This window comes from Procambarus clarkii, chromosome 32 (assembly GCF_040958095.1).
Source record: "Procambarus clarkii isolate CNS0578487 chromosome 32, FALCON_Pclarkii_2.0, whole genome shotgun sequence".
NCBI classification, from domain to species: Eukaryota; Metazoa; Arthropoda; class Malacostraca; order Decapoda; family Cambaridae; genus Procambarus; species Procambarus clarkii.
The window spans coordinates 33,785,855-33,803,881 of record NC_091181.1 but is presented as its reverse complement, the minus strand read 5'-3'; the positions used below and the strand labels follow the sequence as shown (position 1 = coordinate 33,803,881).

General features: G+C 40.0%; 1 protein-coding gene across 1 annotated transcript; it reads left to right on the top strand.

Annotated features, from left to right (window-relative positions):
• Nucleotides 1-4,492: 4,492 nt before the first annotated feature.
• Nucleotides 4,493-14,290, top strand: LOC123759402 (neurotrophin 1). The gene is made up of 7 exons (XM_069335207.1): nt 4,493-4,664; nt 7,074-7,136; nt 8,478-8,558; nt 9,595-9,694; nt 9,947-10,066; nt 11,657-11,845; nt 12,998-14,290. The coding sequence occupies exons 1-7, from the start codon at nt 4,508-4,510 to the stop codon at nt 13,176-13,178; spliced, it is 891 nt and encodes a 296-aa protein (XP_069191308.1). The 5' UTR covers nt 4,493-4,507; the 3' UTR covers nt 13,179-14,290.
• Nucleotides 14,291-18,027: the final 3,737 nt, after the last annotated feature.

Genomic DNA, 18,027 nt, shown 5'->3' with positions numbered 1-18,027 from the left:
TTCCATAATGCAGTAGCCTGTGCCTGTCATCACTATCACCTTAATATTGTATATAATTTTCTCTCTCTCTCTTGAGCATCTCATTTGTTAGCGTACTTCTTATTTAGTAATAAGTGTTTGGCCCAAATAGATACTTTTTATGTAAATTATTCCAAGTTTTACCCGAATCACGTTACGTGGTAATGGCTTCATTTGTAAAGCAACGGTTTTAAGCTCAACGAGTCACAATGTAGGACTGAGAACCGGAAATACCTTTTCACACCCATGGAACCGCCTACCCGCTGAAGTCGTAAATGCCAAATCTCTCTTCGTTGTTAAAGTCCAACTGGAAAGGATCATCAAGGCAAATGGGGGAAGGGGGCCTTCGACAAGTCGCTGGCTTCCTGTTTTCGTCAAGGCCACTAGGGTTAGTGGCCTAATTTGCCCTCAGGATAAATTTAGGTAATATGCACATCTGTACAATTGTCCCTGTCTTATGCTCTCAATACTTTATTCATAGAATGTGTACAGTTATTATTATTATTATTAACAATCAGCAGAGGGAAAGTCAAAGGAAAGATAACAAATAAGAGCGGAAGAGAGAGTTGGTTAAAATCAATAAAATGTATAAATCGAAGAGATCGAAAAGAAAGAGGAAGAGACGAGGAAGACGCCGTCGTGTTATTCTGTGAACTACAACAATTCACTGCCTGACGTGACAGAAAATGAGCTCCAGGGGAAGACTAAAGCAACACGTAAAAAGCACAGACAAAAAATACCTAGAAGACGACAATAACACGAAGGCATAACAAAAGGCTGCAAAGATGGCCGCCGGGTCATTGGTCGAGAGGCAAAATTAGCTGTACTCAGCGTAGATGTGCTTGCGGGGGTTGAGCTTCGGCTCTTTGGTCCCGCCTATCAACTGTCAATCTACTGGTGTATAGGTTCCTGAGCTTATTGAGCTATATCATATCTACATTTGAAACTGTGTATGGAGTCAGCCTCCATCCACATCACTTCGTAATGCAATCCAGGTGCGCCCCCACCTGGAGTATTGCATCCAGGCATGGAGACCTCATCTTTAGAAATATATAGCTTCATTGGAGCAAGTTCAGCACCGTGCAACAAAACTAATTAAAGAACCAAGTCAACTCTCATGCCAAGAAAGGTTGAGGGGCCACAGGGCTAACAACAATGCAAACCAGACATGACAGGGCTGATCTCATCGAAACGTTCAAAATACTGAATAACTTTGAGGATGTTGATCCAGACAACTTCTCCTAAAAAGTCAGTTTTAACACAAACAAGAAGCAACGGTTTCAAGCTCAACAAGCCTCAATGTAGGACTGAAAACAGATGCATTTCCACCTACAAGGTTATAAGCCCATGGAACCGCCTAAAACTCTGCTGGACTTTAAAATCCAAATCATAAGGACAAATGGAGGAACCTTTGAAACTGACAACCACCGGCTTCCTGTCCTCGTCGAGGCCACTAGAGCGTTAGTGGTCCTCTGGTAATTTTAGACGACAATTCTGGAGTAGTATGTCGTCGTTGGGACGCAATTGTCCAGAAAGCCAATCATTAATTGCTACTGCAATCACTACATCTTGAACCAAACCCTTCAGCTGGGTCTGCCTTGAACCTCCCTTCACATGGGTCCGCCTCGAGCCTCCACCTCACCTGGGTCTTCCTTGAGCTTCTCAACACATAGGTCCGCCTTGAACCTCCCCTCACTTGGGTCCTCCTTGAGTTTCCCAACACACAGGTCCGCCTTGAATCTCCCCTCGCGTTGGTTCTCCTGGAACTTCCCTTCACACGTGTCCGCCTTGAACCTCCCATACACTATCAGTTTCACCATGTCTGTCTCCACTACACTGCACTTGATTTTACAGGTTGTCACTGCAACATGTCAACAGTCATGGTACACTGTGTACCATCAGTAATTAGCAGCCTGGGTGTAAAACAAGTGTCAGATCGTGATCGATGGGAAAACACGATGCTCAATAAACAACTCTAAATCATATTTCTCATAATTACTAGAATTCTAAGTGATGTCGAGGACTTCTAAGACTGCCCGAAACGCTTTGCGTAATAGTGGCTTTAGGCATTGTATGTACTAAGCTCTATCTATAAATCCATCAACTTTTGTATTTCACCTTGTATGTATGTACTTTACCTGAATAAATATTTTTGTATTTTGTATTTGTATGTTAAAGTTGCACTATTAGGCGAGTGCCTCCAGGCGAGTGTTAATATATGGCTCTAGTACTTGTTTCTAAGGTCTGAATCCAAACAGGAAAACACTAGTTTATACCAACAACTGGAACTGGAAGGAATTAGAAGGACTAATAATAATGTGTTCTTCATTAGTGGATAATTTTTATTAAATTGACTAATTGTTTGTTTTTAGTGGACAGATTAACACTTTGCAGCTTATGTATTTCAACAAAAGTTAAATCCTTCTATGCTAGGAATGCGTTGGTGTTCAAATGAGCCTTAACTCTGGAAACTTTTTATAATAAGAGAAGAACTAAATGTAAATTGATGCCTAAAAAATTAATTTGCATACTCAATTCTTATTATTAAATTCATTGATTAATCTAAAATGTAGGTGCAATTTATAAAGACAAAACTAATGTTAATACAGTGTACTAATAATTCATTTTGTTGGGGATGATGTTGTTATAGATTCAGCTACTCGGAACAAGTTCCAAGTAGCATGGGCTATGGTGAGCCCGTAACTTACCTGGCACAGGAGCGGGGTTGTTGGGGACAGGAAGCCTGTGTATATATTAGTTTGTCTTACATCGAGGTATCCCACTGCCTCAAGATCGAGCTACTACGATCTTTCCCAAGATTCAACCTCAACAGTTGGCTAACTCCCGGGTACATATTTACTGTTTGGTGAACATAGGCATTAGGTGAAGAGAGATGTGCCCAACCATTTCTGTCCCGCCCGGGAATCGAACTCGGGATTCCCATTTGTGAGTCTAGAACGACGTAAACTTCAGTATTAAAATTTGACTGCTGGGCTGGCTATCAGCAGGAAATTTAACACTTGATGGATTTTTCTCCAGTTGGTGTTGGACACCAGCACAGGAGATGCGGCTCTGGGAAGGTCAATCTTTGAGGGGCAAGGCCCGCTTGTCCACCATGACGGTCCGCAATTTGGTTTCGTGTTGGGCTTAAGGATTATCAACCACAGGAGGGTTATTAATGCCACTATCTTGTTGACCATTCAGCAAGTATACTTTAGTGCTGAACATGGTTCAGGACTAAAGTAAACTCTCAGTATAATATTTACAGAGAAACAGGTTACACCTTTAGGTGTATAAATCCCCTCGGTGGAGGGTTCCCGCCTAAGCTAACAAGACAATGACGGGCGGCACCCGGCAAGATGGCGACCATGCGGGACCAAACAAAAGTCCGTCCCGTCACTGAATTTCTTGTTCGCGCTGGCTGAGGATTTAAGGAAACCTCGGAGGCTTCGACGGCAGTTGCAGGCGAGAAGTGGTGGAGAGTGGAGAGTCACAGAGGACAGCCAGGAGACACGATATCAACCTTCTATAACATCGATAAAGTGCACTAGACATCACAACCAAGTCTTCATGATGGTTGGTTTTCCTGGGTCCCTGTATGGCCTTTACTATATAGTCACATTTATTTTTTAAATACTTACCTGAATGTCCATTAAAATAATTTGTTGTTAGTGCAAATGTTGACAATGAAAGTGTTTATCGTGGTGGTGTGACATGTAGGAACACGTCTCAGGAGAGCGCAGCTTGAGATGTATCAGAGTAATGCTGGGAAGGAAAAAACTGAAAGGAAGTGTATGGCGGGAAGATAAATTGAAGGGAAGTGCATGTTAGGAAAACTAAATAGTATACGAGACCCAGTGACTGATCACTATGGAGGGATCTTTAGTATAATTAGTCTATCGTGGAGTCCATACCCATCCTGTGGGTAACTAGCAGAACGGATCCAAAGTCACTGAATGGGTTCAGGTATCAGACTCCAATCATAAACTTTTAACTACACAATTAAGCTTTAAAATGGTTAGTGTGTGGTCATAGGCTAACTACACCAACTGGCTTGTATAAAGGTTATGTTCAGTAATAGGAAAACTACACTAAGCTAGACCAGAGTGTATTATATAACAAATAGGCTAACTGCAGGAAACTAATTATAAGTATCATGGAATGGCAGTGAATAATTTGTTCAATATATTTGAAGATATACTTATACATTACAATGAGTCTCATGGCGCTTGTTAAGTTAACATGGTGGGACTATATGACACGTTGATGACCAGACCACACACTAGAATGTGAAGGGACGACGACGTTTCGGTCCGTCCTGGACCATTCTCAAGTCGATTGTTGAGAATGGTCCAGGACGGACCGAAACGTCGTCATCCCTTCACATTCTAGTGTGTGGTCTGGTCAACATACTTTAGCCGCGTTATTGTGACTCATCGCCTGTATATGACACGTTGTTCTTGGTCAGACACGAAGTGATGGTGCGCGCATGCGTGTTGGTAGCTGTTGGCCTGGGCGCCTGTGTGGTGGGGACCAGTGGGAGAAGTCCCAGGCCAGCAGCCATGACTATGATCCTCCCATCTACCCATCTCCCACCAAGGTCGAGGCCCACTACGACCACACCACCGACGACGACGTTAAGAAAGGTCAGTTGTAGCAAACTTACAGTTCTAATGTTATTAGTATTATGGATTGTCCATCGCATCCAGCAATGAAAACAAAGAATCGAATGCAGTCGATGAATCACAATAATTCCCCATTTTGCACCCGCAAGATAACGTAAGCTTTTAAGGGTTGATAGATGTTAATCTTCTTGTTTGAGGAGCTGTTCACTTGAGACAGTTAAGCAAGTCCCAGCTGTGTCTGGGTACAAGTGACAGGATGAACAACCCAGCGGGTTTTCTTCCTATTGGGGAGTGTCGTACATGCTGCTATGGCGTTATGTCCACTCACAAGATGAGTGGCGCTGCCCAATAAACTTGCCCCTCGGGGCAAAATTTAAAAACAAAAAATAAAATAACGTGGCTGAAGATATGATGATCAAACGACTCATCAGAAAATGAAGAAATATCGTCGTTTTTTTAATTTTCTGATGTGTAATTTGGTCATCAAAGAACCTATGCGCAACCCCCACTAGCACAATTGAGCGAGTACACTACCAGGAAAAAGTAAAAGTGAGGAAGCCTGTCCTCAGAGCAAACCCATTACCAGTGAGAAACTACAAAATCCCCTCACACCACCTGGATAGTTTTCTAGATATTTGTGATGGTCTGACAGCATAATACGGTTCCAGTAATAGTCTATGTGTAAACTGACAAATGAATCTTCATAGTAAGTATTCTTAAGTTATAACTTTATTGTAATACAAATAGTTGGCTTTAAAATTTAAAAATGTATGTTGAAGAACGTTTTTCTTTGAAGAATTTAGTTTTCTGTAAACGGAATTCTCGGGTACACTGAAATAGTTTTCGAATTCCATATTTCGCATCAGTAATACACCATATTAACAACGAAACGTAATAAACCCTAGCCTATCGTTAGGATAGAGAATAGATAATAACACTACTTATGTAGCCGTTCTCAATCCATTCCCGCTAGAGGATTTTATCCCTTAGGACAGGTTGAAGTGGGGACGCCACCCATAATACTTAGCATTTTCCTAAACATGGAAATCAACATGACTTTATTTTACCGCTGCTAACGGTTTACATTTAGCCTGCCTGGTCAGTACCGTCTAAATTCATGTTATTTTTTTATGTTGATACAGACCTTTTACTGTGAGACGTGTCTGCCAATTTTTTAAGTTTATTTGGATATATATAGAATTATATTTACACGTATTTGCTAAAAACAGTCGTGACTCAACTTCATCGTCCAAACGGAGCAATTAGTCGCGCAGAGTAGCCAATTATATTTCAGGCATAAGTTCTGAATTACTAATTTACCATCACTTATTCACGATTCTGTTTTCTCTGTTATCTGTCTCAACATCTTGTTCTACGGCACAAAATTCTTGATAAAAGAACAAGATCAGTCGTAAGTCCGGAACTCAGGCTCTGCCAGATTGAATTTCCAGAGCACTGAGGCGCGAGGCTGTTTTGCCGGGTAAACACTAGGTATAGCTGTTGGCTTAGTGTTTCACACAGGTGTTGGCTTAGTGTTTCACACAGCTGTTGGCTTAGTGTGTCACACAGCTGTTGGCTTAGTGTGTCACACAGCTGTTGGCTTAGTGTTTCACACAGCTGTTGGCTTAGTGTGTCACACAGCTGTTGGCTTAGTGTGTCACACAGCTGTTGGCTTAGTGTGTCACACAGCTGTTGGCTTAGTGTGTCACACAGCTGTTGGCTTAGTGTGTCACACAGGTGTTGCAAAGATCCTGTACAAACGATTACGAGAGAGATGTTAAAAACGGGCCTTTACTTTTATTTTTGTTAGATAGGAGTATTTTATACAACTAAATGAATAATTGTTATTTTTTGCAGATAATCACATTAAAATGCATTACAAAATTACCTACAAAGCACAACACTTCCTTCATGAGACTAAACAAAACAACGGAAAGTGCAGGAAACAGCAGCAAGCATCACTTTCATTGGTACAGTACTTTCACTCTCTCTCTCTATCTCATAGCTCACATGTCTTTCAGTCCCACCACCACCACCCACCCGCTCTCCCACTCATTACAACCCGCCATCCCACCTGCAACCAAACTTGCAACAATAAGACCAAAATCTAATAAATATTAAATATGAAACAAACATCTCCTAACGCATGTCTTTGTTTTCCAAAAATGTTGGTTGGGTTATTGCGGTGGTTGTGACCTGTCGTGACTCGCCCACCTGGTACCTCGCCCACCTGGTACCTCGCCCACCTGGTACCTCGCCCACTTGGTACCTCGCCCACCTGGTACCTCGCCCACCTGGTACCTCGCCCACCTGGTGCCTCGCCCACCTGGTGCCTCGCCCACCTGGTGCCTCGCCCACCTGGTACCTCGCCCACCTGGTGCCTCGCCCACCTGGTGCCTCGCCCACCTGGTGCTCCACCTGCCTATACAGATCGCGAGCCCCTGTTGAGATCCAGTAAGATTCTTCACTTCCTACCAGAGCGTTACATCGGATGTAAGTAACTACTTCACACTCCCTCCCTCCCTCTGACCTGAGTAGATGTCTTCCTCCCTCCATCTGACCTGAGTAGATGGTCTCCCTCCGTCCCTCCCTCTAACCTATGTAGATGGTCTCCTTCCCTTCCTCTGATCTATTTAGATGTTCTCCCCTCCACCCCCACGACTAATTCACTCCATAGCACCTTAAGACTTAAAAAAATGGTCCATGCCACCTTCAGACCTCAACCCTAAGAAAATTATTTATTCTTCCTTAAATATATGATTTATCCTTCCATCAGATCCAAGTAGGTGGTTCCTCCAGACCTAAGTAGTAAGTGGCTTCCTGCCTCCATCATATTTAAGTAGATGTTTCATCTTTCAATCAGATCTAAGTATATGGTTTTTCCCTTTCCCAGAGCTAGGAAAGCTCTGGGTAGATCTATCTGATCTACCCAGATGATAGATCTGGGTAGATAAGGGTAGATCAAATCTAAGTAGATGGTTTCTCCCTCACCCAGAGATAAGCTAAAATTAAGCTGACGGTGTTTCTGTAAGAGCACACGGCGAGGCTCACCAGAAGCCAGAGTTATCATGAGGTGCTGGTTGAGCTTCCTTGTGTCCCGTCCGAGCTACAGACTTCAGGAGCAACGTTCATAACACAAGCGCTCCTAACATACCTACACAGACTCGTGGAGCTCGTCACTGTCCCCAAGTCTGTGCAGAAGTGGAGGCGGATTGCTGCTCACTGTGTCAAGACGAGGCTCCACACCCATACAGTCTTGAGGAACTAGTCACTAGTCATGAATTAGTGAGCTGTACAGCTCCTTAACACGTGCACATTCCATGATAAAACTTTCAAATAATCTAAAGTAAGGTAACCTAATATATAGTCTACGACTATTGGTAAGTGTTTGGTTTGATGGTCATGAATAGCCCAGTTTAGCTCAGGGAAATATGGTTACAGTGAGGAAATTACAGTGAGATTATAATAGATGCGCAGAGACTGTGCGGTCACCACTCTGCCACCAGACCCCAGTCACCTCATCCCTTGAGCTACCTCATCCCTTTGTGTGTATTTTACCTCAATAAACTTATTTCAATTTCAATCACCGCTGACCACTTGACAATCACCGCTGACCCCACATGACAATCACTGCTGACCACTTGATAATCACCGCTGACACTACACATAACAACAATCAACGCTCCCAACACACGACAACAATCCCCGCCGACCAGCTGCCCCCAGAAGACCGAGGAGACACTACAGCCCACGACACTTTTAAACAGAAGCTGCCGACGTGACGAGACGAATGTCCAATATCAAGTACTGTAGCCTTTTCTTCCTCTGAGGCAGCGCTGGGATCCGTCGCTGGACCCGTCGGGGTGTCCGTGGACCTAGGTCTGCCTCTTGCAGGGCCGCCTTACTCAATACCAGGTGAGACATTATTATGCTCTTCATATCTCTGGCCCCATGATTATGGCCATTTTGTAGCCCTCGCCGCTCATTCTTTCCCGCTTCTACTTAGTCTCCCGTCATTCTTGTTAAGGGTTCAGATCTAAGACAGCATAATCACTGTGTCCGGATCTTGCTTACATTGGCATAAGAAAATATATTAGTTTTCATTGCTTCCAAAACCAATATTCAGTTGCATATACTGTATATAGTTTTTAATCTTGTACTCCATTCTCTGCCAACAGTTGAGATTCTAATCCTTGCCATCTCTTATAATCTCTCATAGCCTTCATATATCAGATTCCTGGCAAATTATTCTTCCAAAACCTATGCATAAAACTGGGCACATCCTTATGTGACAACGTATCGGTCCGTCCTGGACTCTAATGAAGGTAGCAACTTGATGACGTTGTCACTTTAATTTTCATTTGGGTGGATTGTGTCTTATTCTCTGCATTATTATTATTAATATTAACTCATTATAGTAGACATTGCTGTATTTTGAGGTATAGTTATTAGATTACTAGATATACAGTAGTTATTTATTATTAACTGGTTATATATATATGATATGAAAGTGAAGGGAGTAGCGGGATAGTGCAGGTAACTGTGTTGTGGCTGGGGTGACGAAGGAGAAAGTGGTGTATGGAGTCAGTTGAAGTCTGAGATGGTTATCGCAAGTCTAGAATGGAACCCAACGGGTGTGTGTGTGTGTAGGGGTGGGGGGGGGGGGATATGTTGCATCATAAGGTGTGAAGGATATATATAGTAATTGTTACTGTAATATTCTCCATTGAGGTATGATAAAGATCTTTTGTGCCCTCTGTAATTCTTTTTTTGGGCTACCGCTCAGTGTGAGTATGGGATGCGCAATAAACTAGCCGCTTCCGGCGGCAACAATACAAAAAAATGTAAGGTTGTGTGTGTGTGTGTAGGGGTGAGGATGTACTTATGTACGGGTGTGTGTAGGGGTGCGGATGTACTTATGTACGGGTGTGACATGAACTCCTTGCCACAGATGTGGTCCACGCCCCCGTAGTGACTGGATCAGTGAGGGGGCAGCGCCCCCAGTGTGCAGGCTCTGGTACATACTGCCTCTATGACCGCAGCTACCCAATGTGAGTATAAGCTTCCAGCCGTCATCTCTCCTCTATCTCTGCTAACCTTCAAATTGCTTGCTGTGACGTTAGATCTCTTAAAGCAGTTATCGATGTTTACTTTATTATTTGCGTTAAACATATCATGTCTGAGTGAAGTCTTGTCTTGTTATCTTTATTTTAGGAGTTGTCACTCCTCCGCCACATCTTAAATACCTACATCTGCGCCACATCTTATATACCTACATCTCAGTACATCTTTCCTTTCTCCAGAGACAAGGTAAATTCCATCATCGACCGCTTCTATAATGACATCCGCCATATCTACAGCGACCTCTACCGGTTCCCCGCCCACGATATCATCTACTATGAGAACGTCACTCACCACTACAGGTATGGCAACACTCCCGACATCCTGACATGACAACACTATCAGTACGGTACCCTGACTACCCCCATCAACATCGTGTGTACGTAAGTATCCACTAAGAAAATGAAACGAAATTTCCGAACGTGTTCATGTTTCACCACATTACCAAGGAAATGCAGACATGAGGCCATAAGGGTTTCAGTACCTCATGGCGAGGTGGGTCTAAAGGGTCTAGGACTGAACATTCAATAATATAGTGTGTGTGATGTCATGACCCAGTTCCTGCTCACAAAAGTTTTTTCACCTAGTGTTCAAGATTGGAAGATTCGTCACTAGTAGCCAGGAGCCAGATTCACGAAAGCACTTACGCGAACACTTACGAACCTGTACATCTTTTCTCAATATTTGGCGGCTTTGTTTCCAATTATTAAACAGTTAATGAGCCCCGAAGCAGCAGGAGGCTGTTTATAACAATAACAACAGTTGAATGGCAAGTTTTCATGCTTATAATCTGTTTAATAAGTGTAACCAAAGCCGTCAAAGATTGAAGAAAGATGTACACGTTCGTAAGTGCTTGCGTAACTGCGTTCGTGAATCTGGCCCCAGGTAACCGTAGCCTAGCCTGATCCTGGCGACCACTATGTTGCAATGTTTGGTGAACGGTTTGTGCTGTCCATATATATATATATATACATAGGTAGCATTTCTAAATAAATCATAATTTTTTTCCTGGAGCACACTGACAACAGTTCATATTTCGTATTATAAATATTTGTAAACTCAAAGATAATGAAAGGAAAAATAACGAAAGCAACAACCTGACTTATCCTAGTCCAAGTAAAATGTTGATATGGTTTATTTAGGCCTATGATACGTTATGTAAGGGCTAGTATACATTAAATTAGGGCTGGGATAGGTTAGGGTGTTTAGTTATGTGTGTCTTCAGTTTCTTTGCGGTTTAGAAAGTCATAAAACAAAATGTGAACTATTATTTCTGTGCAACAGGACATATTTTGTACACATGACTCTCAGTCACTATATATATAAGCATACTATCATTTTGGAAGATGATTTAGTTTTATTCAATATATGAAATTCTTTTCATTCTTTGATTTACAAAATGTGGTGAGGTTGTGACACATGACGTTGTCTCACAAATTATAAGATTATGTTACATGTTTAAACAACACACGAGCGTGGCCGTGCATAACCTTGGTGTTCTCTGTGTACATACCTTGCCAAGTGGTTCCCGGCACGACTACCTTCCCGTCGTCTCTGGAAGTAGAACTCGGGAACTTAACCTATACCGTTGATAGGTTAAGTAATAATTGTAAATAAGAAGCAATAAGATGCTTATAAGATACTAAGAAGGTTAGGTGAGGTCGGTGTTTTCTATGAACCTTTTCAAGGTAAAGTAAATTATTCACAATCAATTAGTATGTCACATATGCACTTATTAAATAAGCCAATATTGACAGTAAGCAAGTGCGAGAACGGGTTGCGTCTCCACACCACCCTGATGTGTCTTGCCACTATTAGCACCATGTCCTTGCACCCATTACGTCACTACTACTACACCATACTGCAACACCATCAACCTACCTCACGCACAGCTCCTCAACCCACCTCACGCACAACTCCTCACCCGGTGCTCGTCATCACAGCAGGAGGGAGGGGAACTTCGTGTGTGAGAGCAGCGTGGAGTATGTGAGGCCAGGCTGGGCCCAGAACCTGAGGGGAGAGTGGGTGGCCATCCTCAACACTGACAAGTTCCCGCAGACCATGCGCGTCGAGACCTGCAGGTGAGATACTCTATCATTTCTTCTCTCATTACTTTGTATAATGGTACTTCGTCAGTCAGGACATACACGCTATTCAACAAAAAAAAAATGAAAACACTGATAGTCTTTGTACATCTCGTCACTGCTGTGTTAATGCGACTCATATTTTGGGCTACATATTCCTGATTTCCTCCTGTTATCCATTAAACAGATTTAACAAATATTGTTTTTATCTACTCTCCTCACTCATTGCTCTTTCAGCACTTGTTCATATCTTCCCTGACGTTTCTTTAACCCTATATTTACCTCGTCCTTGTTTTCTCTTGCAATAAGTTAGGTTGCTATGAAGATATGATATGATAAGCTCAAAGTGCCAGCCATTTAAGGTTCATAATTATATTGCTATTAATAAAGCAATAGGAGAATGCAACACCAATATACAGTACTAGCTTTAACATTACCCGCAAAGAACCATTCCCATAAATCGATCCCCTCTGGCTCGTTGGTTATATTGATACCTATGTCACTCCTATTGCTTATTTACCTGACTTTACCTAAATTTACCTTAGGGCCATTAACACTAATGACCTCGATGAGGACAGGAAGTCGGTGGCTTGTCAAAGATCCCCCCCATTTGTCCTGAAAACGGCACCATAGAACTTTTTTTGGCCGTACAGTCATCTTTCCTGGTGTAGAACTTATAGTATCGGGAAATGGAGATTCCTACGCCGCACTTAATTATTAACCTGCAAAATTATACAAACGGAGCAAAAATAATAGAGCGTGTTGGAGGGTGAACCATTATAGTCACTCTGGCAAACCTTCATTTTGACAAATGAATCATGTCAATTCCAAACTTTCATGAATGAATGGGTTTAGTGAAATGGTTATAAAGAATTTTCAAACAAATTAATTCTGATTCGTATTTATTAGAGTTATTTTTTCGTATAATGAATTTGTTTAACATTATGTTTATCAGTTGAGTGTACAGTACCCGGCAAGGAAGGTAGTGTTGAGTGTGGCCTCTCATATCGTGGGACTGATCCCTATCTCTAACAGCTTTACAAGTTAATCACTCCAGTGAAGATATGATTTTGTTTATAACGATAAGAACGTCTAAAAATTAACCTAATGTGTCGTTATTCCTCCCTCACTACGTCCTTGGATCTGCAGGTACGGAGGGAAAAGGTGCGAGTACCTGCCACCATGTTACAAGTCGAGGTGCGTACAACGGTACAGCTACGTCCGTCTGCTGTGTTTGGACCCGTACCACCCGTCCATCAAGCCAGTGGTGGACGTGTTCCAGATCCCCACCGCCTGCTCCTGCTTCGTTGAAGACTTCACCTACTACTGAGTCTCTACTCCCTCTTCCCCAAATATACTCAAGTTAAACGGACTCAGAAATTAAAGAAAACTGTCGAAAGGATATACTAAAATTGCATTTAAAGTTATTTTTCCTAAATAAAATTACTCAAAAAATATTAGAAAATTAGGAGGGTAGCAGATTGTTTAATGCGATAAGTTCATTCAGTAAGAGTTAATATAATGCTTACCGGTAACATCACACACACAGTGTGGAGTGATGTGGGTGGTGGTGGAAGGGTTAGTCACATAATCTGAATCTCAGAATTTTTAGTTACATGTGATAATTAGTTACATTAAATTCAGTTTTAATTTGCTTATCATGCAGCCCACTCCCATCCAGTGGGTAGCGAGTTAAACATTAAAAGATTAGTTACATAATAAGTTCAGGAAGTTTATAGACCAGTTACAGTTTGTTAACCCTGAATATTTTGATTGCCTAGTGGTAATATGTCGTTTAGGATTACATGTTTTCAATTATCTTGATAAATGGTAATAAAATTTATCTAATTTCCTTTTTTTTTTTTTTTTACTTTCGTTTACATAGTGATGTGGTGTGTACGAACAGTCCAACAGACCGTTTACAGTTTTTTCAGATCAGGATCAGCAGACGATGCAAACTCAAGAGGTACTTAATAGCACGAGCCTAAGATATTATTATACAGCCTAAGCTATCTAATTATTAGATATTACCTTATTATTAGATAGCCTAAGCTGTCTAATAACAGATTAATTGTTGGGGATTTATTCTTTTCCCTAAAATTTTAGGGATTTTAAAATTATACTTTTTTTTATAATACTGTACAGTATTATGAAAAAAATTGCATTTATTGCATGAAAGACGGATAGCATTATAAACGGCAGTGCAGAACGTAATCATTATAATTTCATTTAGGCTTTGAGAGGGATGGCAATGTTGATTATTTTGTTCCTATTAGTTATTATATATAATAATGCTATGGTAGTTGTATTTATTTTAATGAGGATAAGAGGAGTATAAATATTGTTGTTTTTACATAAAATGTTGTAAGTATAAACTCCTGCAGAAATCTAGTATGGCATATATAAGGCGTGTAACAGAAAAATAAAAAATTAATAAAATATCTTAGCTGTATTTCTACTCTTTCTAGTATCACTGCATAAATGATCACCGCCGATAACGTTGCTGTTAAGTGTCAACATACAGCAACGTATGCCTTTGGGTGGCATTACATAAGAATGAAGGTAACTGCAGAAGGCCTATTGGCTCATACGAGGCAGGTCCTATAACATAAGAATGAAAGTAACTGCAGAAGGTCTATTAGCTCATACGAGGCAGCTCCTATAACATAAGAATGAAGGTAACTGCAGAAGGCCTATTGGCTCATACGAGGCAGCTCCTATTTATATCTATCCAATCTCATTCATATATATGTCTCACCTACGCTTGAAACCATCAAGGGATCCTACTTCTATTATGTTTGTAATTGGTTCTACAAATCAATAACCCTGATACCGAGCCAGTATTTACCCAGATCATTCCTAAATCTAAACTTATCCAATTTATACCCATTATTTCGTGTTTGTCCTGTGTTGATACTTTTAATACCCTGCTAATATCCCCCTATGTTAAGCCATTCATCTACTTGTACACCTTTATCATGTCACCCCTAATTCTTCGCCTTTCTAGATAATTTAATTTTTTCTTCATATGACGGGTTTCTAATTTGCGGGATTAACTTTGTCATCCTACGCTGGATGCAGTTTAGTGAATTTATATCTATTCTATAGTATGGCGACCAAAACCTAACTGCATAATCTAAATGGGGCCTAATAAGAACAAGATATAGGTGAATAACAACACCAGGTGTCTTGTTACTAACACTTCGATAAATAAATCCCAGTGTCCTATTTACCTTATTACGAACATTTGTGCATTGATTTTTTGGTTTTAAATTCTTACTTATCATAACTCCCATATCCCTTTCGCAATCCGAATCTCAAAACCATCTAATTCCGCAATCCGACTTCGCAATCTCAACACCATCTAGATCGTATCTTGTAACTACAGTATATCATCGTTACGTAGCCTCAAAACCATACATTTGTCTGCATTTAAACTGCATCTGCCAATCTTTTGTCGATTTCAAAATCCTATGTAGATCGTCTTGAAGAGAAGTCTTTTTCCATGTTAATTTCCCTCCCGATTTTTGTATCATCGGTAAATTTGCAAATATTGCTGCTCAAACCTGAATCTAAATCATTTATATATACAGTATTATGAATAACAGAGGTCCCAGGACAGAGCCTTGAGGCACTCCACTTACCTCTGTTGTAAGGACGAACAATCATGATGAAATGTCGATGTCGAGGTTACAAATGTGTTTTCTGTTGTGCAATGAAGTTCCAGCGTTTCTCAAACAGTGCTTCGCTTATCATCTTCTGTTCGAATAGCACCTTTTAAATGCTTCACCCACATCAACTACTCCTGATAAACAAACGTCAAATGCTCGTTAATCCAGCTACTAAAAATCTCCCCTTCCCACTAAACACGACTCATAATTGTTGATTATGTATTTTTTCGAGCATTGCTTCGTCCACGCCCTCTACTCGAATCGCACCTCTATAAATGCTTCATTCATGTATTGCAAATAATAACTACAGAACCTAACCACCTAAGTTGGGCCTAAATATTCAACACATTTTATTAAACCTACTTTGAGAAAATACTCATTATTTTCGTTAGTAAAATATTACTCTGTAAATATTAGCGTTAGTAAATATTACTTTGAGAAAATACTCATTTTGAATATGCAGTGCGTTAAAATTTATTTTAACTCCATATGTGCCTTTGGGTTCAACTGCCGCCTGGTTGATCCTAGCCTCGGTACAGGATACCCACATACAAATAATTGTACCTGCAAATACAAATCATTGATAACAGAACCTAAACACCTAATATATGCCTAAATATACAAAATATTCTCGTACATAATAGTATTTATTTATATATGAGGAGAAACATTTTTAATACAAAAGTACAGTACTGTACTTACAAATTTAGAAATGTATTTCGGGGATGGCTGCCACTGCTTGGCCGAATCTGGTCTGAGAACGGGTTACCTTGACAAAAATCCGAGTGCTCAATGTCCCCGTGGCTCGGTTCCTGACCAGGTCTTGCATTATTGAGGATAAGAAGCCGGCAGCTTGTCAAAGGTTTTCCCATTTGAACCTGAGAAAATGAGGTTCTCTCTTTGCTGGGCACTGGGCTGTGGCAAGGCTCCACAGTCTTCTTGATACTGCCATTAACTTCATTGTGTCTTGCATTTTAATCATATTTATTATATCTTAACCAGTGGCTAGAGAATTAATTCCAATGCACAATATTTTTAAAAACATTTATTATAATAATAGTACATAGAAGCCAAACATCAGCCTCTAACCAGAATTTCCTTATAATACGAAACTTTGTGGTTCTGCAAATTAATTGATTGTACAGTATAATTCTACATCAACATGTATACTGTATTTGCATACACTATATAAATAGCAAATGCATAATTACAACCAATAACAATTCTCTGTATTACACACACATTATTTATGGTATGGTATATGCACAGCAGAGTCTAGAAAATCTCACTGATCAGGAGCAAGTGAATTCTAGATTTGTGAATTTTCTAGATCTTACAAACCATAATACTGAACCAACATTATTGACCTGTCACTGGCTCAATATCAACTTTGTAGTGGATTGATGCTATTGAAAGAACAACACATGTAGAGTACAGGTATACTCAAAATTACACCAAAAATTTCATTCGTTTCTCACTTATACACTTATTTTGATGCATTTCAATTAGAATAACTTTACTGGAATTTTTAGGAAAATTTTTAACATTAAAATTTATATTTTGGTAAAATAACCAATAAAATAGCCAAAATATTATTTCTCAACATTTTTGTATGATTATCTGGATTTTCAGTTATTCAGATAGCTGTATGTATGTATGTATGTATGTATATATATGTGTGCATACGAAGTGTATACGTGTGTGTACTCGCCTAATTGTGCTTGCGGGGGTTGAGCTCTGGCTCTTTGGTCTCGCCTCTCAATCAACTTATGTACAGATTCCTGAGCCTACTGGGCTCTATCATATCTACATTTGAAACTGTATGGAGTCAGCCTCCACCATATCACTGTCTAATGCATTCCATCTGGTAACTACTCTGACACTGAAAATTAAAATTTAAAATTAAAAGTGTGTGTGTGTATTATACATATATATAATATACACACACATACTGTAAATAAAAATAAAACAATCACAAAATACAGTTGCTTCAGTTGCATGTATCTAATGAAACAAAAATTATAAACATTTTTGTTTCATTTTTCCTATGTGGATACTTATGCATCCTACATACATACATACATATAATACATGTACTGTATACTGTATATACAGTTATCATTAATTTATTTTCACTGCAAAGCTGTCTTTACATTTTGAACTTACTATGGCAAGTTTCTTTGGTTTAAAAAAAGATCTATAAATATCAAACTATTTGCTTGTACTATTGGATATGTTCACCGGTAAATAATTTCAAATGCTGTATTAATAAAACATACTATATATAATTAATACACAGAAACCAAGGTCCAATACAATTATACAAGACCTTTAACAATTCTATGGTATGCAAATAAGTTCATTACAAATTTGTTAATGTAAAAAATGATTTGGTCTTATCTCCAGTAGTACTAATGATATAAGGATTATGCCTTGTATAAATACATAGACCATTCTTGTGACAGAGAAATGGCAGAACCTAAGATACCCTAACAACCCTAGATATGC